The sequence below is a fragment of the Asterias amurensis genome, chromosome 22 (genome assembly GCF_032118995.1).
Source record: "Asterias amurensis chromosome 22, ASM3211899v1".
In the NCBI taxonomy this organism is placed as follows: domain Eukaryota; kingdom Metazoa; phylum Echinodermata; class Asteroidea; order Forcipulatida; family Asteriidae; genus Asterias; species Asterias amurensis.
This window is the reverse complement of record NC_092669.1, coordinates 1,020,738-1,047,066: the sequence shown is the minus strand read 5'-3', so window position 1 is coordinate 1,047,066 and position 26,329 is coordinate 1,020,738. Positions and strand designations below refer to the sequence as shown.

The 26,329-nt window shown below is 39.3% G+C and overlaps 3 protein-coding genes and 1 pseudogene across 6 annotated transcripts; all 4 read right to left on the bottom strand.

Moving 5' to 3' along the window:
* Positions 1 to 2,858: 2,858 nt before the first annotated feature.
* On the bottom strand, positions 2,859 to 11,651 carry LOC139953768 (uncharacterized). Of its 3 annotated transcripts, XM_071953330.1 has the most exons (3): positions 11,558 to 11,651; positions 10,101 to 10,260; positions 2,859 to 6,051 (listed from the first exon to the last, which is right to left on the bottom strand). In XM_071953330.1, the coding sequence occupies exon 3, from the start codon at positions 6,043 to 6,045 to the stop codon at positions 3,955 to 3,957; it is 2,091 nt and encodes a 696-aa protein (XP_071809431.1). In that variant the 5' UTR covers positions 6,046 to 6,051; positions 10,101 to 10,260; positions 11,558 to 11,651; the 3' UTR covers positions 2,859 to 3,954. The 3 variants fall into 3 exon arrangements, with proteins under 3 accessions (XP_071809431.1, XP_071809430.1, XP_071809432.1); XM_071953329.1 differs by lacking the exons at positions 10,101 to 10,260; positions 11,558 to 11,651 and adding an exon at positions 6,700 to 6,839; XM_071953331.1 differs by lacking the exons at positions 10,101 to 10,260; positions 11,558 to 11,651 and adding an exon at positions 6,700 to 8,487 and having other exon boundaries at positions 5,923 to 6,051.
* LOC139953775 (uncharacterized) lies at positions 8,855 to 10,017 on the bottom strand. Its single transcript, XM_071953341.1, has one exon. It carries the CDS (start codon positions 9,821 to 9,823, stop codon positions 8,855 to 8,857), a length of 969 nt encoding a protein of 322 aa, XP_071809442.1. The 5' UTR covers positions 9,824 to 10,017.
* Positions 11,652 to 13,010: 1,359 nt separating the features above from the next.
* On the bottom strand, positions 13,011 to 20,820 carry LOC139953773 (uncharacterized). 2 transcript variants are annotated; one of them, XM_071953340.1, is made up of 2 exons: positions 19,769 to 20,820; positions 13,011 to 16,456 (listed from the first exon to the last, which is right to left on the bottom strand). In XM_071953340.1, the coding sequence occupies exons 1-2, from the start codon at positions 20,728 to 20,730 to the stop codon at positions 14,893 to 14,895; spliced, it is 2,526 nt and encodes an 841-aa protein (XP_071809441.1). In that variant the 5' UTR covers positions 20,731 to 20,820; the 3' UTR covers positions 13,011 to 14,892. The 2 variants fall into 2 exon arrangements, with proteins under 2 accessions (XP_071809441.1, XP_071809440.1); XM_071953339.1 differs by having other exon boundaries at positions 16,369 to 16,505; positions 19,633 to 20,820.
* A 38-nt stretch (positions 20,821 to 20,858) lies between these two features.
* On the bottom strand, positions 20,859 to 25,283 carry LOC139953774 (uncharacterized; annotated as a pseudogene).
* Between the last annotated feature and the right edge of the window lie 1,046 nt (positions 25,284 to 26,329).

Genomic DNA, 26,329 nt, shown 5'->3' with positions numbered 1-26,329 from the left:
AAAATGTATGCATTTGTACAATTCGTTTTTACAACAATACATAGCAGTACAACATTGTCCATGTCAAACTAGTTTCCCATTGACATGTGTATGGTTGTGAAGTGTCCCATTGACTTGTGTATGGTTGTGTAGTTACCCATTGACTTGTGTATGGTTGTGTAGTTTCCCATTGACGTGTGTATGGTTGTGTAGTTTACCATTGACTTGTGTATGGTTGTGTAAGTCCCCATTGACTTGTGTATGGTTGTGTAGTTTCCCATTGACTTGTGTATGGTTGTGTAGTTTCCCATTGACTTGTGTATGGTTGTGTAGTTTCCCATTGACTTGTGTATGGTTGTGTAGTTTCCCATTGACTTGTGTATGGTTGTGTAGTTTCCCATTGACTTGTGTATGGTTGTGTAGTTTCCCATTGACTTGTGTATGGTTGTGTAGTTTCCCATTGACTTGTGTATGGTTGTGTAGTTCCCCATTGACGTGTGTATGGTTGTGTAGTTCCCCATTGACTTGTGTATGGTTGTGTAGTTCCCCATTGACGTGTGTATGGTTGTGTAGTTTCCCATTGACTTGTGTATGGTTGTGTAGTTTCCCATTGACTTGTGTATGGTTGTGTAGTTTTCCATTGACTTGTGTATGGTTGTGTAGTTCCCCATTGACTTGTGTATGGTTGTGTAGTTCCCCATTGACTTGTGTATGGTTGTGTAGTTCCCCATTGACTTGTGTATGGTTGTGTAGTTCCCCATTGACTTGTGTATGGTTGTGTAGTTTCCCATTGACTTGTGTATGGTTGTGTAGTTTCCCATTGACTTGTGTATGGTTGTGTAGTTTCCCATTGACTTGTGTATGGTTGTGTAGTTTCCCATTGACTTGTGTATGGTTGTGTAGTTTCCCATTGACTTGTGTATGGTTGTGTAGTTTCCCATTGACTTGTGTATGGTTGTGTAGTTTCCCATTGACTTGCGTATGGTTGTGTAGTTTCCCATTGACGTGCGTATGGTTGTGAAGTGTCCCATTGACTTGTGTATGGTTGTGTATTTTCCCATTGACTTGTGTATGGTTGTGTAGTTTCCCATTGACTTGTGTATGGTTGTGTAGTTTCCCATTGACTTGTGTATGGTTGTGTAGTTTCCCATTGACGTGTGTATGAATAAATTAGTATAGGTAACAAATATTCATGATTCTCATCTTGACTGATGAAGATGAAACGACACGGACAAGAGACTAAGCAAGCACTGGTTCCAACAGCACATACATTGTTCATAAACCAAATGAGAAACAGGGAACCAGCGGCAGTTACCATAGATTGTGCATGGTTGTAGTTCGTGGTTTAGCTTCATACGTCTGTTCTGTTATATATCTCTAATTTTGTAAATCGACTGCACACACGCGCCCTCTACCGTCAAACAGGCGATGACGAGGGCGTGGCGGAGCAGGGGGGGTTGTTTGTGGGCGGGGGTTGATATGAGCTTGATTAAGTACACAACAAGTGCGCTGTACATGTACATGTTCACATTTCATTAAACCATATTTTGAGCAAGGATAAAACGATCCCACTAGTTTCGTTAAGACGGGATTTACTGGTCTAAAAATATTTGTACCAGAGGATCATAATGGACTGAAAAAAGGTGTTTTTGGACTTGGGAGGTGGAACATTAATTTTTTTATAGGCCATATCCGAATTTGCAGCTACAGCTATGGCTGTGACTGTTGCTTTGAGTGTTGCTAAGGACATTCTATACTTAAATGCATGATGACTCTCAACAATCTAGCCTTAGCCGTAGCTATAGCCGCTATTCGGGCACAGCCACCTTCTAGAGGGGCACACCAAGACAGGGGCGGAGCAACAGAGACATTGACCTCTGTGCAAAATGCATGGTGTTTTGGCTGATAGCCCTTATCAAGAGTAATTACATTCATATGGTGCTTAGTAGCTCAATGATTGGGCCCAGGAATTTAACAACCAAAAATCAAAACAAAGAAGCTTTCATTTTTTTAATCCATAATTTTATTTTACTTGTACATCTTCTCGTACTGGAATCACAGATGGCTTTCCTTGAAGCTCTACACAAAATAAAAAGAATTACATATTACATTAAAGATACATTTATTAAAGCCACTGGACATTGTGATTGTCCAAATAAATATTATTATTATTATGACGGTTTCAGATATAGAACCTGAGGTCTTGAAATCAACCATCCGAAAGCACACAACTTTGTGTGACAAGGGTGTTTTTTCTTTCATTATTATCTCGCAACTTCGATGACTGATTGAGCTCAAATTTTCACAGGTTTGTTATTTTATGCATATGTTAAGATACACCAACTGTGAAGGCTAGTCTTTGACAATTACCAATAGTGTCCACTGCCTTTCAGCAAGCACTAATGCAAGAACTTGATATAAAACTGCACTGTGTCTTATACGATATTTACACACAACAAATTGTTTTGCATGAAATTATTGCCAATACAGATGGCAGACTTTACTTCCAAGATGTCAAGTCTACTTTTTAAAGGCACTGCAGCCGATTTCATGAAACGCTAGGATTAAAGGAACACGTTGCCTTGGATCGGTCGAGTTGGTCTTTGAAAAGCGTTCTGTAACCGTTTGTTATAAAATCGGTATGGTTAGAAAGATGTTGTAAAAGTAGAATACAATGATCTACACAAATATGCCTCGAAATTGCGTGGTTTTCGTTTTACCTCGTCGAAAAACACAGTCGGCCATTTATGGGAGTCAAAAATTTGACTCCCATAAATGGCCGACTGTGTTAGTTCGCGACGTTAAATGAAACCGGTGCAATTTTGAGTGATACTTGTGTGGATCATTGTATTCTACTTTTAATACATCTTTCTAACCATATACATTTCATAACAAACGTTTTCAAACGCTTTTCGTAGACTAACTCGTCCGATCCAAGGCACCGTGTTCCTTTAATCCTATCGCATCCTAACTTAGGATGGGTTTAATGTGCCGACGTCTTTGGATACGGAACTGAACTGAAGTTAGGAAGATTTTGGTGAAATCAATGACTGGACACCTTTTGTAATTGTCAAAGACCAGTGTGCTTACTTCCTGTATCCCAATAGATGCATACAAATTTGGCCTCAATTGATCATTGAAGTTGCAAGAAAATAATGAAAGAAAAACATCATTGTTTTGTTGCATAAATTTGTGTGCGTCCAGCTGCAAAAACTAACCAAACACAAACTATATATGCTTACCAGAGTCAGTTTATCAGCTTAAGTACCAAGTCAAAAGTAAACTTTGTTTCCTGCTCAATTTTACTTAGCAGAACATTGATAAGCAAAATCTGCTTAAGCAGCTCTAAGAAATGTGGTACAGAGCTCAATTTCATACAGCTGCTTAAAGGAACATGTTGCCTTGGATCGGTCGAGTTGGTCTTTTGTAACCGTTTGTTATAAAATGCATTGATTAGAAAGATATGTTAAAAGTAGAATATAATAATCCACACAAGTATCACTTGAATTTGCATGGTTTTCCTTTCACCTTGTCAACTAACACGGTCGGCCATGGCCAACCGTGTTAGTTCGCAAAGTAAAACGAAAAACCACGCAATTTCGAGGCAAATTTTTGTGGATCATTGTATTTTACTTTGAAATCATTTTTTTAACCAATGCATTTTATAGCAAACGATTACAAACGCTTTTCAAAGACCAACTCTAACTCGACCTATCCAAGGCAATGTGTTCCTTTAAAGCACAAAAACTAATTAACACAAAAAAATCGTAGCACATTTTGGTTTGCCCTTTTCCGAGTGTAGGTTGTTCCACATACATGTAGGTCAAAATAAACTGTTCCCTCTAGAATTCATTGAAAAATATTTTGTTGCAAAACGGATCTTACATTTTTAAAACATGGTTATGTACACGACACTGAAACAAAACCATCACATAAAAAAAAAATTCCAGACTGTCGAAAAATACACAGTTCCATTTAGACAGCTTCTTCTTGTGTACACTTTCTAACAAACCCAGAAACGTTTGTTTTCTCTTCAGAGTGAGTTTTGTGATGATCAATAAGACTACGCACATAAGTAAAACGTTCACCACAAATGTCACAAGTAAATCGCTTCTCTTTGGCATGGATTTTCTGGTGCGCATTTAGACCTCCTTTTTGAGGAAACGCTTTTCCACAAGTGTCACAAACATATGGTCTTACACCAGTGTGGACTCTTTGATGGCATGTTAGGGTGGTTTTCAGTGAAAATGCTTTCCCACAAACGTCACAAACATATGGTTTCTCTCCAGTGTGGGTTCTCTTGTGTCCGGTTAGGGTAGTTTTGATTGTAAATGCTTTCCCACAAACGTCACAAACATATGGTTTCTCTCCAGTGTGGATACGCTGATGGCTGACCAGGCGATGTTTTCGTGAGAAAGCTTTTCCGCAAAAGCCACAAGCGAAGGGCTTATGTAAAGTGTGGACGCGCTGATGAACACTTAGGTTACGCTTACTTGCAAATGATTTGTCGCAAATAGCGCAAACCAATGAATTCTCTACAGTGTGGACATGTTGATGGTCAGTCAGGAGAATATTTTGTGAAAACGCTTTCCCACAAATGCCACAAACAAACACTACGTTTTCTCTAGTGTGCACATGCTCATGTTCTCGTAAGTTCTGTTCAAAATTAAAAACTTTCCCACAAATGTCACAAACAAACGCTTTTTCTATAGTGTGGACATGCTCATGTGCTCGAAAGTTCTGTTCACAATTGAAGGCTTGCCCACAAATGTCACAAACAAACGCTTGCTCTCTAGCGTGGACATTTTCATGTGCTCGAAAGTTCTCTTCACAATTGAAGGCTTGCCCAGAAATATTACAAACAAACACGTTTTCTGTAGTGTGGACATGCTCATGTTCTCGAAAATTCTTTTCACAATTAAAAACTTTCCCACAAACGTCACAAACAAAAGCGTTTTCTGTAGTGTGCACATGCTCATGTTCTCTAAAGTTCTCTTCACAATTAAAAACTTTCCCACAAATGTCACAAACGAACACTTTTTCTCTAGTGTGGACAAGCTCGTGTTCTCTAAAGTCCTCTTCACAATTGAATACTTTCCCACAAATGTCACAAACAAAAGGTTTTACTTCAGTTGGGGCAGGCTGAAGGATCGGGTTACACTTCATTGCCAGCGTTTTTTCACAAATGTCGCAAACAAGAGGGTTTTCTCCAAGGTAGCCACTCTGATTGGTGTCTAGTTTTTTTTTTTGCGAGAAGGCTTTTCCACACATGTCACAGACAGATGATTTTTCTCCAGTATGGACATGCCGATGCTTGGTCAAAGTCTTTCTAGAAGGGCAGGCTTTTCCACAAGTTCGACAGACATAGCATTTCTTTCCAGTGTGAGTTCGCTGGTGGCCGGTGAGAGTCGTCTTGAGAGAAAATGCTTTCCCACAAACATCACAAACGAATGGTTTCTCTCCAGTGTGAATTCTCTTGTGGCCTATAAGGGAGGGTTTAAGTGAAAATGCTTTCCCACAAACGTCACAAACATATGGTTTCTCTCCTGTGTGGATACGCTGATGGCTGACCAAGCGATGTTTTCGTGAAAAGGCTCTTCCACAAAAGCCACAAGCAAACGGCTTGTATAATGTGTGTACACGCTGATGGATGCTTAGATTACGCTTACTTGCGTACGATTTGTCACAGATATCACAGACAAACGAAGTTTCTTTAGAGTGGGTACGTTTATGGGCAGTCAACAAATTTCTTTGTGAAAAAACTTGTCCACATTTGTCACAACCATAAAGCTTTTGCATATTGTGAGTACTGTGATGGTCACTAAATACTTGCTTATCAGTAAAACGTTCTCCACAAATGTCACAAACAAATAAGTTCTCTTCAGTGTGGACTTTTTGGTTCTCATTCGGTCTGCAATCATGCGGGAAAGATTTATTACATACGGGACAGACACATTCTCCCAGTGACTTCCAATTATGGGTCGTTCGATGTTTGTCCAGTTGCAGTTTTTCAGAGTAGGTTTCCCCGCAAAGTTCACAAATAAATCTCTCCTCAACAGAATTCATTTCAGTCTGGAAAGAAAAACAAATGTACAATAAATTACCATTACTCTAAAGGCACTGAACACTTTTGTCAAAGACCAGTCTTTCCACTTGGTGTATCCCAACATATGCATAATAACAAGGCTGTGAAAATTTGGGCTCAATTGGTCATCAAAGTTTTGAGAAAACGATGAAAGAAAAAACACCCATGTTGGGCGAATATGTGTGCTTTCAGATGGGAATAAAAGACTTCTGGCTGAAGTTTTTCAATATTTTAGTGAGAATATTTTAGCGAGAAATGACCTCTTTCTCAAAATCTACTTAATATTAGTGTATTCTCAAGAAGCCGACAATGGTGTTTTGATATGAAAATATTTTTTGTTTCACAAACCTCACGCTGATTGGCTTTCAATTTTCAACCACAACAGAAGGGCTTTCCCACATAAAGGTCACAAAAGAGTTTCTTTCCAGTAGAGTTTCAACCTGGTGTTTTGAAACACTACTCTTGTTTCTAGATTTGTCCATAAAATTAATGGTCTCTCTCCAGGTGTCTATTAAGACTTCCCTTTTGATAAAATGCTTCGCTACAAATTTTTAAAGTTTAAAGGTGTGTCCTTATTATTGATTTGCTCCACAAATGTCACAAAAGAACAAGTAAAACAAATCTGTGGCAGATACCTTTAAGTGTGTTCTTGATTATGATGAATAAGTTCGCTATTGTTGCTGAAGACTTCTCCACACATATCACAAACTAATGGTTTCTCTTCAGAGCTGTCATGCGGATGGGTAGTCAGTGCATTGCTGTCTGAGAAAGCTTGCCCACAAATGTCACTAACGAATGGTCTCTCTTCAATGTGGAAACGCTGAAGGATTTCTACACTTGACTCATAACTGGAGGCTTCTCCACAGATGCCACCAATGAATGATTTCTTTCCAGTGTGGACTCTCTGGTGGCATCTCAGTGACCATCTATGCGAGAAAGATTTTCCGCAAATGTTACAAACAAATGGTTTCTCTCCAGTGTGGACACACATATGGGTAGTAAGGGCGACTTTTTGTGTATAGGCTTTTCCACAGATGCCACAATCAAATGGTTTCTCTCCAGTGTGGGTACGCTGATGATCTGTAAGGGCTGATTTCTTCGTGAAAGCTTTTTCACATAAGTCACAAGAGAATGGTTTCTCTCCAGTGTGGATACGCTGATGTTCCGTCAGGGATGATTTCTTTGTGAAAGCTTTTTCACATAAGTCACAAGCGTATGGTTTCTCTCCAGTGTGGACACGCCGATGGGTCTCTACACTTGACTTACAACTGAAGTTTTTTCCACAGATGTCACAAAAGAATGGTTTTGTTTCAGCGTGGACTCCTTTATGGCATTTCAGTGTCCATCTATGCGAGAAAGCTTTTCCACAAATGTTACAAACAAATGGTTTCTCTCCAGTGTGGACACGTTGATGGGTTTCTACTTTTGATTTACGACTGAATGCTTTTCCACAGATGTCACAAACAAATGGTCTTTCTCCAGTGTGGACATGCTGATGGACTGTCAGTGTGGAACTATGTGAAAAAGCTTTTCCACAAATACCACAAACAAATGGTTTCTCTCCGGTGTGGACACGCTGATGGAGTTCTAATTTTGATTTACTTAAGAAAACTTTTCCACAAGTGTCGCATTCACTTGGTTTCTTTGCAATGTGGACCTGCTGGTGGTTAATCATGTGTTGCTTTTGTGAGAAGGTTCTGTCACAAGTTTCACAAACAAAAGGTCTCTCTTCAGTGTTAAAACACCTATGGGTGGTAAGGCCATTTTTTTGTGAAAAGGATTTTCCACAAATGTCACATCCAAATGGTTTCTCTCCGGTGTGGACACGCTGATGTGTGCTCAGTGACGAACGATTGAAGAAAGCTTTTCCACAAGTGTTACAAGCAAATGGTTTCTCTCCAGTGTGGACACGCTGATGCTCCGTCAGGGATGATTTTTTAGTGAAAGTTTTGTCGCATAAGTCACAAGCGTATGGCTTCTCTCCAGTGTGGACACGCTGATGGGTGTTTAGGTAATATTTCAACAAAAAGTGTTTCCCACAAATGTCACAACCAAATTGTTTCTCTCCAGTGTGGACAAGCTGATGATTGGTCAGCCCTTGCTTTCTTGAATAGGCATTTCCACAAATATTACAAACAAATGGTTTTTCTCCAGTGTGGCCTCGCTGATGCACTTTTAAGTGTGATTCTCGGAGGAAAGCTTTTCCACAAGTACTACAAACGAATTGTTTCTCTCTGGTGTGGACGCGTTGATGGTTGGTAAGACAATTTTGTCCGGAAAATGTTTTTCCACAAATGTCACAAACAACTGGTTTCCCCTCAAAGTGATCTCTCTGCTTCTTTTGTTCATGGAAGATAGATTTATGACCAACATTGCACACAATTTCAAAAGTATTTTCCCCACAATTCATACTCTATTGATGAATGGTTTTTTTAATGTCATACCAGAATCTCAAAGGCAGCCATGCTCATGGCAAGTTAGTAGACAGGTGTTCTTTGTTAAGTTTTGTTTTGTTTCCAAGAGATATTACAGGCCATGACCTCTGTTGCCCTCGTCTTGGTGCCTCTTCAATAGTTCCCATAGACTTTTAGGACGTTCAAATGGCCTTGACCTCTAGCTGTCACAGATGAAATTTTAGGCCTGGAAACACTGTTTTTATAGCAATCTTCAAAATACACCATTAATAAGTTTTGTGCCAAGTTTCAAGAGAGCACAAAGCATTTGTGGGTCCAAAAGAATGTCACACCTTAAAGAAGGAGAACAAAAGAAGTCTTCCCCCAAAAAGTGGTTTTATTTGAGGCCACTCTGCAAATGCTGCAAACATGGTTTCTCATCAGTCATGTCAGTATTTACATTCTGATGGCTTTTCAGAAAGGTTTCATGTGACACAAAATGTTTCTCTCCAGTGTGATTTCTTTGGTGAATTCTTAAATTGCCATTATGAGAAAACGCTTTCCCACAAATGTCACAAACAAATGGTTTCTCTCCAGTGTGGACTCTCAGGTGACGGATAAGGCTGGTTTTCTGTGAAAAATCTGTTCCACAAATGTCACAAACAAATGGTTTCTCGCCAGTGTGATTTCTCTGGTGACTTCTTAAATTGCTATTAGTAGAAAATGCTTTCCAACAAATGTCACAAACAAATGGTTTCTCTCCAGTGTGGGTTCTTTGGTGACTTCTTAAATTGCTATTAGTAGAAGACGCTTTCCCACAAATGTCACAAACAAATGGTTTCTCTCCAGTGTGGACTCTGTGGTGGTCAGTTAAACTCTTTCTATGTGAAAAGACCTTTCCACAACTGTCACAAACAAATGGTTTCTCTCCAGTGTGGATTCTCAGGTGACGAATAAGGCTGGTGTTCCTCGAAAAATCTGTTCCACAAATGTCACAAACAAATGGTTTCTCTCCTGTGTGTTTTTTTTTGTGACTTTTTAAATTGCTCTTTTTAGAAAACGCTTTCCCACAAATGTCACAAATAAATGGTTTCTCTCCAGTGTGGACTCTGTGATGGTCAGTTAAATTTTTTTTTTGAGAAAAGGCTGTTCCGCAAATGTCACAAGCAAATCGTTTCTCTCCAGTGTGGAATCTCAGGTGACGGGTAAGATTGGCTTTCCTTGAAAAATCTGTTCCACAAATGTCACAAACAAATGGTCTCTCTCCAGTGTGGACTCTCTGATGGTCAGTTAGGATGCTTTTATGAGAAAATGCTTTTCCACAAACGCCACAAACAAATGGTTTTTCTCCAGTGTGGGTTCTCATGTGGCGGATAAGGCTGGCTTTACTTGAAAAATCTGTTCCACAAATGTCACAAACAAAATGGTCTTTCGCCAGTGTGGACACACTTATGGTCTTTCATTTGACGTTTACTCGAATAGGCGTTTCCTAAAACGTCACAAACAAATGGTTTCCCTCAAGTGTGATTTCTTTGGTGACTTCTTAAATTGCTCTTTTTAGAAAATGCTTTCCCACAAATGTCTGAACAAATGTTTTTTTTCCAGTGTGGACAAGTCACTATCTGGTGTATATTTAGAGTTACCTTTTTGAGAAAAAGATTTTCCACAAACGTCAGAATCAAATGATTTTTCTCCAGTGCGGACACGCTGATGGATAGTCAAATGAAGTGCTTGTGAGAAATACAATCCACAAGATTGCTACAAATGGTTTCTCTCCAGTGCGGACTCTTCGGTGCTTTCTCACTGTGTTAATGGGAGAAATTTTGTACAAGTGTCACTCAAAAATTTATAAATATGTTATTTTTTTTCTAGAACTTCTGGTAAATTGTAAAACAAATTTGTTCTCTGATTTGCCAAATTGGTGTGTTTTAATGGTGAACACACTCATGATCACCAAAAGACAGGGTGTACTTTTGGTAATTCCTAACTTCATAGAGCTGCTACAGCAAACGTATTGCTTTAAACAACTCTCTGCTAGTGCTACTAGAAAGAGTTTAAAATGAGGCATGGATTTTCTAGACCCATGCATTTAAAATGAGGCATGGATTTTCTAGACCCATGCACATGCAGTGTTCAATGCCAGAATGAAGAACACACGTGTAGTTATAGTTAACTTCAAAGTTCAACTTGGAAAGTTTCCGTATGGCATGTATGGCGCCCCCACTTTTTCATTTGATATGATTCCCCCTGGCTAGCTACATGTAGGTAGAATATTAATTTACCTCAATGAGATATCCCATTTTGTTAAAAATAAAATGAGTAAAAACGTGGTGGCGCCATATGGAAATTTATCCTTCAACTCAACTCAAGAGTTTACTAATGTCACCACTTACTCACAAATTTAAATGTCTTCTTTCTAAATTTTAGAACTACTTTGGTAATTTTTAATAGTATTAAGAATTATGAATGGATCGCGCAAGACATTTCTTGTGGATTTGGAGTACTCCTAGAACTATTTCGGTTTCGTCCGGGAGACGATAGCCGGACGAAACTGAAATAGTTCTAGGAGTAGATTTGGAGCACATTTTACAGATTTGCACAACGTTTACATTGCGCTCTACGGATTTATCAGCTCAATAATTCATCACGGACAATGTGCAAATCTGTAGAATGCGCACACCACGAGCACCGAACCGGAGCACAAAAATAAGCTCACGCACAATCCATTTTTGAACATTTGGTTCAGATTTTAAGACGAGGATTTCTCTTAAAAGTCTTATGTTTTGAAAAACGTGTCAGACAACAACATACCATCTTATATCGACAACATCTCATGCGTACCTACCTCATGTGAGTTCAAAGTCAATTCACAGAGGTCTTTGATGGATTATGGTGCAGTTTTTGGTTGACCGTTTTCTAAATTTTGATTGAAAATGAAAGTTAATCATTTGCTGATGCTCAGCTCAGTCCGAAATGGTCCGTAATTAGTTTACTAACTCTCAGAAAGCGTACGAGACTAAAGAACATGTAATGTCTGGCCTCTTATAAGACTGTGGCAAATGCACTGTTAATTAACAAACAAACTAAAATAAAAACATACCTGGAAGTGTTTTGATGGCAATTTGTCGAACCGTCCGTCTAATACTGTATAATGTTGACAAAAAACACTCACATCATCATCACACGGGACGTACGCTTTCTTTATTGACGAACGATTAACAAACGCCCTCTATCGTTCATTATTAATAAGAAGGCCAGTCATCTCGCCCATTATTAATAAGAAGGTCAGTCATCTCGCCCCCTGGCAAAGTTGCTCCCTACAAAGTCGCCCCCAGCAAGCTCGCCCCCTCCGTGTACAAACTCGCCTTCTCACAATGTCGCCCCCTAAAAAGTCGTCCCAGACACAGTCGCCCCATGGTCGCCCCGCAAACGTTCCGTGTTTTTCTTGTTAAAGGGTTCCCATAAAAAAAATTACGATAAAAATTCATTCAATTCATTCATCTGCGTATGTTCTGATTATCTTTTTACATGTATCTGCAACTTGAAAAAAAAGAAATCATTACAACAATGAATAAAAAAATGTATGATTTACATAACGAAAATTAAATAAACCACAATATTAATCAGTACGAGTTGTAACTCCAAAATTTTGTAAAAAAATAAAAAAAAATATTTGGGTACGAGTTGACTTGGGTACGAGTTGCCTTGGGTACGAGTTGACTCGGGTACGAGATGACTCGGGTACGAGTTGACTCGGGTACACGATGACTCGGGTACGAGTTGACTCGGGTACGAGTTGACTCGGGTACGAGTTGACTCGGGTACGAGTTGACTCGGGTACGAGTTGACTCGGGTACGAGTTGACTCGGGTACGAGTTGACTCGGGTACGAGTTGACTCGGGTACGAGTTGACTCGGGTACGAGTTGACTCGGGTACGAGTTGACTCGGGTACGAGTTGACTCGGGTACGAGTTGACTCGGGTACGAGTTGACTCGGGTACGAGTTGACTCGGGTACGAGTTGACTCGGGTACGAGTTGACTCGGGTACGAGTTGACTCGGGTACGAGTTGACTCGGGTACGAGTTGACTCGGGTACGAGTTGACTCGGGTACGAGTTGACTCGGGTACGAGTTGACTCGGGTACGAGTTGACTCGGGTACGAGTTGACTCGGGTACGAGTTGACTCGGGTACGAGTTGACTCGGGTACGAGTTGACTCGGGTACGAGTTGACTCGGGTACGAGTTGACTCGGGTACGAGTTGACTCGGGTACGAGATGACCCGAATTCCACAAAGTCGCCCCCTATGCATTTTTGGCTATTGTTTCAATGATTTTGTAAGGGAATTTTTTATTGTTTTACATTTTGCTGAGGATAACTTATTGAAAAACCACAATTTTTTTTTATTTTTTTTTTATTTTTTGGGGGGGGGGGGTTACTCCTAGAATTATTTCGGTTTCGTCCGGCTATCGTCTCCCGTCTAGGAGTTACGGGAGACGATAGCCGGACGAAACCGAAATAGTTCTAGAAGTAGGGGGGGGGGGGAGATTTTTGTTGTTTTTAACTTGACTCAAGACAGGTGATCCTAGGCCTAACTAATTGGAAAACAACAAAGTTGTACAAAAATTCTCCCGTTGTAACGAAGTATTTAATAGAAAATGTAGTTCTAGAAATATTTTCTTAAACAAACTTAATAAAAGCCAACTTAGGCTAATGAACATAAAAGACTAAAATCAATTAACAAATAACGTGAAACATATCTTATAGAAATATCATTGCAATCACCAGAAAAAGTGGTGGAAATAAGCCCCAAGTATTTTTGCTGTTTTCAAACATCGAGTTTTCGACTCATGGGATCAAAACTAATTGATTTACTAATTTCTCAAAAAGTATAGCAATTTTCAAACAAAAATATTTCAAAGGGAGTTACCCGTCATGACCATCTTTATACCAATCCATGTAAACAAAAAACAAGATGAATGTCCAATAAAATAAATAAACAGAATGTTCATAAATAATTAAACTTAAATACATAAAATAAGGATAAAAAAAAGCACTGACTAAAGAAAACAAAAATGCAGATGAATGTCCAATAAAATAAATAAATATATAGAAATGTCCATAAATAATTAAACTTAATAAAGTTGGAAGGTTCCAATGAGGAAATACTATTTTAAAGCAATACTCAAAACACACAACTAATAAGCTCTGAGACAATGCGAAGTTCCTAGAGCACAATATCAATAATAATGTTCACCTAATAGCACTACAATTCTACAGATTGATTTTTTGTTATCACCACGGGCAACATGGGTCTTGGGTTTGAGTTGCGACTAGCATTCTCATCATTTTTACCCAATGTTTGGAGTGAATTTTATTATGCAAATCAAGTTTAATAATTTTTGAGAGTTCTTTTCCCCAAAAAAATATTTAACAAGTACATTTTTTTTCCATAATAAGGATCTGCTACGATCTTGTTGAAATGGATCTTTATCTATTTACAGTAACTTCGGTTTTTCAGCATGACATCCTTTTAGAAACCCTTTTTTCGAGCCCGGTCGGGAAATCGGTCTTTACTCATTATTCTAAACCAACAAGAAATTCTAACCATAGGAGAAGTGATTGATGCCCGGTTCATACTTCATGCAAATGCGAAGCGAATTTGATGTGAATTTAATGTCACAACCATCCTCTCGCAGCAACATTCGCAAGTGAGTAGAGCAGAGTTGAACTGCTGTGATTTATTCGTTGCTAATTTGTGACGTCAACATTCACTTTGCATTCGCATTCGCAGGAAGTGCTTAAAGGCAGTGGACACTATTGGTAAATACTCAAAATATTATTAGCATAAAACCTGACCTGGAAACAAGTAATGGGGAGAGGTTGATAGTATAAAACATTCTGAGAAACGGCTCCCTCTGAAGTGACGTAGTTTTCGAGAAAGAAATAATTTTCCACAAATTTGATTTTGATACCTCAGATTTAGAACTTGAGGTCTCGAAATCAAGCATCTGAAAGCACACAACTACATGTATGTGTGACTAAAGTGTTTTTTCTTTCATATTTATCTTGCAACTCCGACGACCAATCAAGCTCAAATTTTTGCATGTTTATTATTTTATGCATATGTTTAGATACACCAAGTAAGAAGACTGGTCTTTGACAATTACCAATAGTGTCCACTGTCTTTAACAAGTCGAGAGAACCCCCGAGCATTATAGTTGAGCTTGCCAAAAGGAAACCGCAGGGCTAGAAACCACAGGCCTTAAGAGCGATGCTTCTGTCAGTGACCAAAGCAACTTGAAGAAATTGCACACCAGACAAACACCAAGTTTCTTTGGGTCTAAAAGAGTGTCATGTCTTTCCCAATAAAGTGGTTTTATTTGAGAAGGCCACTCTGCAAAATCTGCAAACATGGTTTCTCGCCCCCTCATCATCAGTATTTACATTCTGACGGGACTTTCAGAAAGGTTTCATCTGACACAAAATGTTTCTCTCCAGTGTGACTTCTCTGGTGACTTCTTAAATTGGTTTTTCTAGAAAACGCTTTCCCACAAATGTAACAAACAAATGGTTTCTCTCCTTTGTGGACTCTGTGATGGTCAGTTAAACTGTTTTTATGAGAAAAGGCTTTTCCGCAAATGTCACAAACAAATCGTTTCTCTCCAGTGTGGACTCTCAGGTGACGGGTAAGGCTGGTTTTACTTGAAAAATCTGTTCCACAAATGTCACAAACAAATGGTCTTTCTCCGGTGTGGACTCTGTGATGGTCAGTTAGGCTGCTTTTATGAGAAAACACTTTTCCACAAATGTCACAAGCAAATGGTTTCTCTCCAGTGTGGACTCTCAGGTGACGGGTAAGGCTGGTTTTACTTAAAACATCTGTTCCACAAATGTCACAAACAAATGGTCTTTCTCCAGTGTGGGCTCTGAGATGGTCAGTTAGGCTGCGTTTATGAGAAAACGCTTTTCCGCAAATGTCACAAGCAAATGGTTTCTCTCCAGTGTGACTTCTTTGGTGACTACTTAAATTGCTCTTTTTAGGAAATGCTTTCCCACAAGTGTCACAAACAAATGGTGTCTCTCCTTTGTGGACTCTGTGATGGTCAGTTAGGCTGCTTTTATGAGAAAACGCTTTTCCGCAAATGTCACAAGCGAATGGTTTTTCTCCAGTGTGACTTCTTTGGTGACTACTTAAATTGCTCTTTTTAGGAAATACTTTCCCACAAATGTCACAAACAAATGGTGTCTCTCTAGTGTGGACTCTGTGATGGTCAGTTAAATTGTTTTTATGAGAAAAGGCTATTCCACAAATGTCACAAGCAAATGGTTTCTCTCCAGTATGGACTCTCATGTGGCGGATAAGGCTGGTTTTACTTGAAAAATCTGTTCCACAAATGTCACAAACAAATGGTCTTTCTCCGGTGTGGACTCTGTGATGTTCAGTTAGGCTGCTTTTATGAGAAAAGGCTTTTCCGCAAATGTCACAAGCAAATGGTTTCTCTCCAGTGTGGACTCTCAGGTGGCGGATAAGGCTGGTTTTACTTGAAACATCTGTTCCACAAATGTCACAAACAAATGGTCTTTCTCCAGTGTGGACTCTGTGATGGTCAGTTAGGCTGCTTTTATGAGAAAACGCTTTTCCACAAATGTCACAAGCGAATGGTTTTTCTCCAGTGTGACTTCTTTGGTGACTACTTAAATTGCTCTTTTTAGGAAATACTTTCCCACAAATGTCACAAACAAATGGTGTCTCTCCAGTGTGGACTCTGTGATGGTCAGTTAAATTGTTTTTATGAGAAAAGGCTTTTCCGCAAATGTCACAAACAAATGGTTTCTCTCCAGTGTGGACTCTCAGGTGACGGGTAAGGCTGGTTTTACTTGAAAAGTCTGTTCCACAAATGTCACAAACAAATGGTCTTTCTCCGGTGTGGACTCTGTGATGGTCAGTTAGGCTGCTTTTATGAGAAAACGCTTTTCCGCAAATGTCACAAACAAAAGTTTTGTTCGCCAGTGCGGACATGCTGATGGTCTTCTGAGAATTCAAATCTGTAATCATCAAAGTCAAATTGAAATACAAGTTAAATGCCACTTGTTCATAATTGAGAATTATTATTACATTTTGAAAACCAATTTGTTTTGTACATCATCCCAACATGGGAAAGTCATAAAAGATCCTGCTGAACTAAAATGTGTTCCCAAGTTGTATTCACAAATGCCAGAAATGTTCTCTCCGGTGTGTTTTCTTATGAAAATGCAGTTGCAAATCTACATGTACTTTTCCGCGATGAGATAGTTGAGTTGTAGCGTTGCTTTCCCGAGATCACTGTTCTCGCGCGAACTGCTGGTTGCGGACTTCTACTCCCCGTTAAATGGGACTGTAGTCCTGAGAGCAGTAGTCTCGCAGGCCAGCAGTCTCGCGAGAATACCGCGGGAATTGCAGGGAGTTTTCAGAATACGCCTCTCTTAATATTTATGCATGAGGTACGTCACAATGCTAACTCAAAACGAGGCGATGGGCGCAGCCACTGCAAGTGATGGGGGAAGTGCGCCCATAGCCTCAGTTTGGGTAAGAATTATGACATCATGCATAAATATTAAGAGAGGTGTATAGAGTTGGAACACTATCACTGCGACAGACGTTAAAAGACCCAACCCAAGTCTATTTCCGCAACACACAAATTGTTTTTACCATTAAGTCATACCATGGAGGTTATCCTCAGAATGTAATCTTGTTTTAATTTTCATTCTTACTAGAGTGTATGGCGACCAAACCAATAATGGAAAGATGTGTGTTTTGTCTCAGGTCTTTGTTGGTCATGTGCTTTGTGCTTTGTCTGTTCTGTACATATTTTAACTCCTTGCCTGATGCATGTTTCCCTTCATCCTATAATCTGCCATCTTTTAAGAGGAATACCAATTCCTACCTGCAGCTATACTGAGTTACTACATTTCTATGTTTTCTTCCTTGTAGCCCTTAACCTGGAGTGCCTTTCGCCTTGTTTTGGGAGAACTTGCATAATTTTTTTTTTTTTTAATTTAACCTTCAAATACATCACCATAGACAGCTTCACTATCTTGTATAAGACAAACATCAGACCTCATCTTGAATATTGCGTCCAGGCATGGAACCCAAGTTTGAAAAAGGACATCCGCTTATTGGAAAAAGTACAAAGAAGAGCCACCAAACTTGTGCCTCAAATCAAGCACTTGACATACCAAGACCGATTGTATGCACTCAACTTGTACAGCCTAGAGCAGAGAAGAGAACGAGGAGATCTAAGTGAGACATTCAAAATTCTGAAAGGATTTGAAAGGACACAAGCAAGCCGCTTCTGCCAACTAGTGCAGACAGATACAAGAGGACACAGTTTGAAGCTGTTCAAACCAAGACTAGACAAGTCACTGAAGTGCAGATCTGACTACTTTTCGCAGAGAGTCATAAATCAATGGAACAAACTCCCACAGTATGTGATTGGAGCAAAATCAACAAATGCCTTCAAAAACAAGCTAGATAGACATTGGAAAGATATGGGGGTATTTAAAGGCATAGCCTACCATTTCCCATCGAATTGTAAGTGTAAGTGTAAGTGTAAAAGAAACTCTATAGTGATTGTTTTTGTATGTTTTTGTAGAGTGTCATGGCCGAGTGGTTAAGAGCATCGAATTCAAGTTCTGGTGCTAATTCACCCGAGTGTGGGTTCGAATCCCGGTCGTGACACTTGTGTCCTTGAGCAAGATACTTTACTATAATTGCTTCTCTTCACCCAGGGGTATAAATGGGTACCTGCGAGGGTAGAGGTTGATATTGTGAATGAAAAGCTTTCGGAGCGCCACGGCAGCTCGGGGCTGTATACTCCCTAATGGGAGCTGAGAAAGATTAAAGGGATGTTTATTGGCCCAATGACCAGGGGACTAATGTAAAGCGCATTGATACAGTTTATTGTGAAATGCGCTATATAAGAACTTGTTATTATTATTATTATTATTATTATTTTGTATGGCCACTCCCAAACACAAGCTGTGAAATCACTCTGTTTACGATGTATTCAGAATGAACAAAGAATTTTGAAATAAATGTTTTTACAAGATGATGATATGATGATGGTTTGCGTTTTCTGTTGTTGGCTGAAATTTAATTACCCCTTAATGCATTCCAGTTATCTCTTAAACCTTTAACCACTTCATGCTTTATATCTAAGAGCCAGTGGTTAAAAAAACCTCTTCGACAGGATTTGCAAGCAATTTAAAATAACAAAATCGTGGCAGTACCCGATGCTAAAAATACAGGATTTGAACTGCCTCTATCTAGCGGGGCAATCTTGGTGGTCTAGTTGATAAGACGCTTAGAATTGCAAAAGTCGTGGGTTCTAATCCCACCCATGTACAATGTAATATATCTGTGATTATTTTCACAGAGCTCAAGAAAGTACTGAGTATTCAATGATATAACACACATCGTGTATACATTGTATATGGGTAAAAACCAAAATTATTTTTTTTTGTCCAGAGGCAAAATTCCTTCAATACATACATAAATATCATAAAATAAAATAAAAATGATGTTTTCAAGCGTGAGTACGCTGATTATGTCAAGGGTCGTTTGTATAAAAAGGCTGTTCAATTATGTCACAAAACATACTTTGTAAGTGGTTTATTCTAGTGTGCTGGTGAACAGGCTGATTAAATAGGCGTTGTAGTGAAGTTTTCATAGAAAAACGGTTCTCAAAAGATAGTATTAAGAAAAGGGTTCTCTTCAGTGACATAATCACGGTCCCTATAAGCCTTGCTCAAGGCAGTCAAATTATTCACTCCGAAAAAGACCGTCGCTGTAAAAACCCACCCATATACTGTGCGTAATGTGTGTATAATCACATCAACCGACACGACATGTCACGACACCTACGTTTGTACACTATTCACTTGGGGAAAGTGGTACGAGTGCAGATGACTTGTGTACAGTAGTAGTCGTACGATGGGCATTGAGCGATACAACAGTGTATACGGATGTGTCGTGCGGTTAGATTACACACACTACGCACAGAAAAACGGGTGGGTTTACAGGAGAGTCTTTTTAAGAGTGAACATTGCGACTGTTTTGAGCAAGGCTAGGTCCCTGTGGGTGTGTTTGTGTGAGCCATTTCCAGCAAATATCACAAACAAAATGGTTTCTCACCAGTGTGGAATCTCTGACGGCTGGCAAACTTCTCACAAATGTCACTCACAATGATTTTCCTCCAGAGTGGATTCTCTGGTGAAGACTTAAACAGTCCTTTCGAGAAAATGCTTTCCCACAGATGTCACAAACAAATGGTTTCTCTCCAGTGTGGACTCTGTGATGGTAAGTTAGACTGTTTTTGTGAGAAAAGGCTTTTCCACAAATGTCACAAGCAAATGGTTTCTCTCCAGTGTGGACTCTGTAATGGTTCATTAGAATGTTTTTATGAGAAAAGGTTTTCCCACAAATGTCACAAGCAAATGGTTTCTCTCCAGTGTGGCCTGTCAGGTGACGAATAAGGCTGGTGTTCCTTGAAAAATCTGTTCCACAAATGTCACAAACAAATAGTTTCTCTCCAGTGTGGACTCTGTGATGATCAGTTAGACTTTTTTTGTTAGAAAAGGCTTTTCCACAACTGTCACAAGCAAATGGTTTTTCTCCAGTGTGGACTCTGTGATGGTCCGTTAGACTACTTTTATAAGAAAAGGCTTTCCCACAAATTTCACAAGCAAATGGTTTCTTTCCCGTGTGGGTTCTCATGTGGCGAATCAGGGTGTTTTTACTTGAAAAATCTAATCCACAAATCCCACAAACAAATGGTCTTTCTCCAGTGTGGACACGCTTATGGTCTTTCATTCCACGTTTAGTCGAATAGGCTTTTCCACAAACGTCACAAACAAATGGTTTCTCTCCAGTGTGACTTCTTTGGTGACTGCTTAAATTGCTCTTTTTAGAAAATGCTTTCCCACAAATGTCACAAATAATTGGTTTTTCTCCAGTGTGGACTCTGTGATGGTCAGTTAGGCTGCATTTCTGAGAAAACGATTTTCCGCAAATGTCACAAGCAAATGGTTTCTCTCCAGTGTGACTTCTTTGGTGACTACTTAAATTGCTCTTTTTAGAAAATGCTTTCCCACAAATGTCACAAACAAATGGTGTCTCCCCAGTGTGGACTCTCAGGTGGCAGATGAGGCTGGTTTTACTTGAAAAATCTGTCCCACAAATGTCACAAGCAAATGGTTTCTCTCCAGTGTGGACAGGCTTATGGTCTGCCATTTCATGCTGCTGTCAAAAGGTTTCTTCGCAAATGTCACAAACAATCCTTCTGTTTTCCAGTGTGGATATGCCGATGGTCTTCTGAAAATTCAAATCTGTAATCATCAAAATCAAATTGAAATACAAAATAAATGCCTGTTCCACTTATGTCACAAACAACATACTTTGTAAGTGGTTATATCCAGTGTGCTGGTGAACAGGCTGATAAAATAGGCATTCTAGAGACGCTCTCATAGAAAAACGCTTCTCCAAAAACAGTATTTTAAAAAGGGTTCTTTACAGTGACAAGCTCATGGTCACTTTAAGCATCGCTCAAGGCAGTCAAATTAAATCAACGCCAGTCCCTTATACACGGTCACATCGCTCAACGCCCTTCGTACTACTAGTTTACACAAATGGTTTCTCTCCAGTGTGGGTTCTCATGTGTCGAGTAAGGGAGGATTTAATAGGAAATGCTTTCCCACAAAAGTCAAAACAAAATGGTTTCTCTCCAGTGTGGACACTGTGATGGTCAGTAAGACTGTTCTTGCGTGGAAATGCTTCCCCACAAGTGTCACAAACAAATGGTTTCTCTCCAGTGTGGGCTCTCATGTGTCGAGTAAGGGAGGATATCACAGGCAATGCTTTCCCACAAAAATCACAACAAAATGGTTTCTCTCCAGTGTGGACTCTGTGATGGTCAGTAAGACTGCTCTTATGTGAAAAGGCTTTTCCGCAAATGTCACATACAAATGGTTTCTCTCCAGTGTGGACTCTGTGATGGTCAGTAAGACTGTTCTTATTTGAACAGGCTTTTCCACAAATGTCACAAACATAAGGTTTCTCCCCAGTGTGGTCTCTGTGATGGTCAGTAAGGCTGTTCTTATTTGAATAGGCTTTTCCACAAATGTCACAAACATATGGTTTTCTCACCAGTGTGGACTCTGTGATGACCAGTTAGACTTTTTTTGTAAGAAAAGGCTTTTCCACAAATGTCACAAGCAAATGGTTTCTCTCCAGTGTGGACTCTCAGGTGGCAGATGAGGCTGGATTTACTTGACAAATCTGTTCCACAAATGTCACAAGCAAATGGTTTCTCTCCAGTGTGGACTCTGTGATGGTTCGTTAGAATGTTTTTATGAGAAAAGGCTTTCCCACAAATGTCACAAGCAAATGGTTTCTCTCCAGTGTGGACTCTCAGGTGACGAATAAGGCTGGTTTTCTGTGAAAAATCTGTCCCACAAATGTCACAAACAAATGGTTTCTCTCCAGTGTGGACAGGCTTATGGTCTGCCATTTCATGCTGCTGTGAAATAGTTTCTTCGCAAATGTCACAAACAATCCTTCTGTTCTCCAGTGTGGATATGCCGATGGTCTTCTGAAAATTCAAATCTGTAATCATCAAAATTAAATTGAAATACAAAATAAACGCCTGTTCCACTTATGACACAAACAACATACTTTGTAAGTGGTTTATTCTAGTGTCCTGGTGAACAGGCTGATTAAATAGGCACTCTAGAGACGTTCTCATAGAAAAACGCTTCTCCATAGACAGTATTTAAAAAAGGGTTCTTTACAGAAACAATCTCATGGGCCCCTTTAAGCCTTGCTCAAGGCAGTCGAATTACACATCGCTCAACGCCCTTCGTACTACTAGTTTACACAAATGGTTTCTCTCCAGTGTGGGTTCTCATGTGTCGAGTAAGGGAGAATTTAACAGGAAATACTTTCCCACAAAAGTCACAACAAAATGGTCTCTCTCCAGTGTGGACTCTGTGATGGTCTGTAAGACTGTTCTTATGTGAAAAGGCTTTTCCGCAAATGTCACAAACAAATGGTGTTCTCCAGTGTGGACTCTGTGATGGTCAGTAAGACTGTTCTTATGTGAAAAGGCTTTCCCGCAAATGTCACAAACAAATGATCTCTCTCCAGTCATGCCAGTGTGGACTCTGTAACAGTTAGTTTAGACTTTTTTTCTGAGAAAAGGCTTTTCCGCAAATGTCACAAACAAATGGTTCGTCTCCAGTGTGGTCTCTGTGATGGTCAGTAAGACTGTTCTTATGTAAAAAGGCTTTCCGGCAAATGTCACAAACAAATGATCTCTCTCCAGTCATGCCAGTGTGGACTCGGTGACAGTTAGTTAGACTTTTTTTTCTGAGGCTTTTCCGCAAATGTCACAAGCAAATGGTTTCTCTCCAGTGTTGACTCTCAGGTGGCAGATAAGGCTGGTTTTACTTGAAAACTTGTTCCACAAATGTCACTAACAAATGGTTTTTCTCTAGTGTGGGTTCTTTGGTGACTTCTTAAATTGCTCTTTTTAGAAAACAATTTTCCACAAATGTCATGCAAATAAATGGTGTCTCTCAACTGTGGACTCATTGGTCAGTTAAACTTTTTTTATGAGAAAATGCTTTTCCACAAGTGTCACAAGTAAATGGTTTCTCTCAAGTGTGGGTTCTCATTAGCGATAACGTAACCCTCCTCCCGACAGCTCTAGCCTCCGACCTTCCGGCCGTCGGGAGGAGGGTTACATTATCGCAACTAGGTTCTCATGTGACGAATAAGGCTGGTTTCACTTGAAAAATCTGTTCCACAAATGTCACAAACCAATTGTTTCTCTCCAGTGTGATTTCTTTGGTGACTTCTTTAAAGTTGCTCATTTTAGAAATGCTTTCCCACAAATGTCACAAACAAATGGTTTCTCTCCAGTTTGGACTCTCAGGTGGCGGGTATTTAAGGCAAGGGTGTATTTTATGCACAAAAGTTTTTCCAATCAACAATCAAAAGTTGTTTCAGCTCTAGTGTCTGAACTGAATGAAGCTAGGTTTGAAGTTTAAAACTAAACTTTCTTTTGGCACAAACAAATGTCACTAACCATGGAGATCGTTTCTCTCCAGTGTGGACATGCTGAGTGATGCTCCTATCAATCATCAGACATGTTCGTGAAAGTACTGTTCCACAGCAATGTCAATGGACAATAGATAGCAAACTGTATAATAATTATTATCTTCAAGTACGCGCTAATCCTCTAATCAGATTGGCAGAATGGAGTGGTGATAAAAACCTATATTGCACGGCTAATATCGGGTCGTACTAAATACCGACAACTCACGACCCCTCACGACCCCTCACGACAACAATTTTTAAATGCACTTTAACACAACATTTGAACATAAGTCAACAGTAAAATGTATGCACAAGAGTCATATGCACTCAAATCATTTTCAAACTGTTGAAAAAATTGTATTTTTAATTGTAAAAAAGGTGTTTTTTTACCCGAATTTAGTAACGAACGGTAATATCCACCATGTTGTCTTTCAACGCACTTGGACGATTCTATTATACCACAGGGTGACACAATATGCAAGATGATTATTTACCTTTTTAAAAATGTATTTCATGGAGTTTAAAACTATATTATTATATTTAAGTTTCCCTTTTAAACTTCAAATTCCAGAGTGGCGGCTTAGTTACTAACAAGAAAGAAAAAATCAGCAGCTAAAACCAAAACGAAAAAATAAAACTCAGCCCTCAGAAATGACTTTGGCCCCTGCGGTGTAATAGAATCGTCCAAGTACGTCGAAAGACAACATGGCGAATATTTCCGTTCGTTACTAAATTAGGGGTAAAAAACACCCTTTTTACAGTTAAAAACACAATTTTTTCAACAGTTTGAAAGTGGTTTAAATGCATGTGACTCTTGTGCACATATTTATCGGTTGAATTTCGTTCAAATATTCTGTTAAAGTGCATTTAAAAATTGTTGTCGTGAGTTGTCGTGAGTTGTCGGTATTTAGTGCGACGCCAATATCACTAGGCCTACCATGCGTCTTGTGTGTTCTATGTCACGCGCCAAGTTTGCTTGAAAATAAATACGTTATCACACGTGCGCTTGTGGAAATACGGAAAAAATAGCGCATCTGCGTCCCATATCCAAGTCGGCCTTCGGCCTCGTTGGATATGGGACGCAGAAGCGCTATATTTTTTCGTATTCCACTCGGATAACTTTTCTGTATGGCGCCACCACCTTTTCACTCATTTTTACAAAAAGGGATATATCAATCAGGTAAATTAGATACTATATTATTTTATTTCGAATGAAAAAGTGGTGGCGCCATACGTAAACTTTTCCTTCCACTCGCGCTTGTGTGATAACGTTTATTATTATTTAGTCAAACAGTTAATGCTTTGTTGGCAGTTTGTCGAGTTGTCTCACCCTCCAACCATGGTCTCACCATAAATCAATGGAGGCCATGATGGACGTCACTGACATGACTGTGTCGAGTTGTCTCACACTGGATCGGACGAGTTGTCTAACCCATCCAGTAAGAGTAAACCAAACGTCACGAACGAGAGTTACGCCGGCGGTACACAAAACAAGTCGAGTACAAAACCGTCTCTGAAAACAGAGTAGTTTTATAAACGAGACGAAACAAAATTTGTCAAATGTTGCCTACAACAGACTGTGAAAAGTACACACTTCATTGTTACCAAAAAAGCAAAAAAACATACCCTTCTAAAAATCAAGAACTTCAGGTTATTTTCTGCTTCCAAATCACCCATCGAGAATATGATCCCGATGAATTCTCCGGTTTGCATTAAACAGCGCCCTCTACAGTTCAGATTAAAATAATAATAACAAGTAGGCGGGGTAACTGTTGTCTGTTTCGTGGGGTGACTAAAACACCGAGTTACAATTTTCTTTTTACAACACACACCACCCTGTTTTGGGGACCTTTGGGGCTTACTCTAGGATTGCTGCACCTCCAGATATTACAAATTTGTAAACAACAGTCACATAATTAGTTTTATTTTAGCCCCTCAATTTTTTGTTTTAAAGGCATGGACACTATCTGTATTTACTCAAAATAATTATTAGCATAAAACCTTACTTGCGTTATGAGTAATGGAGAGAGGTTAATAGTTTGAAACACTGTGAGAAATGGCTCCCTCTGAAGTTACTTAGTTTTTGAGAAAGAAATAATTTTCCACGAATGTGATTGCGAGACCTCAGGTTTAGAATTTGAGGTCTTGAAATCAAGCATAAAGCACACAACTTCCTGTGACAAGGGTGTTTTTTTTCATCTTTATCTCGCAACTTTGATGACCGATTTTTGACCCAAACTTTCACAGGTTTATTATTTTATGCATATGTTGAGATACAGCAAGTGAGAAGACTTGACAATTACAAATAGTGTCCAGTATCTTTAAGACTCCCCTTTTCCATGTTAATTTCTTTCTAGTGCGCTATGATCTTGATGGAATAGTGCATAATAAATTTTAAGGTGTTTTCAATTAAATCAACGATGACAACTTTTGAAAATCTGTTTGTTTTCCTAATTTTGCACCATAGACCTTTTCACAAATGCCCCTTTGAGGTGTATGCTAGTGTGGTTAGCGATCAAACATGAACGCTAGCTACCGGGGCCAAATTTCATACAGCTGCCGAAGCACAAAATTTTGCTTAAGCAAAAAAATCCTTGCTTAGTAAAATCAGATTACCGGCCAAGACTCCATTCAATTGTTATGCTAAGTTAACAACAGCTAAATACCAGTTACAAGCAATGTATATGGCATGAAATTGTTGCTAGTAACATGTGTAAAATAAGCGAGCTATTTT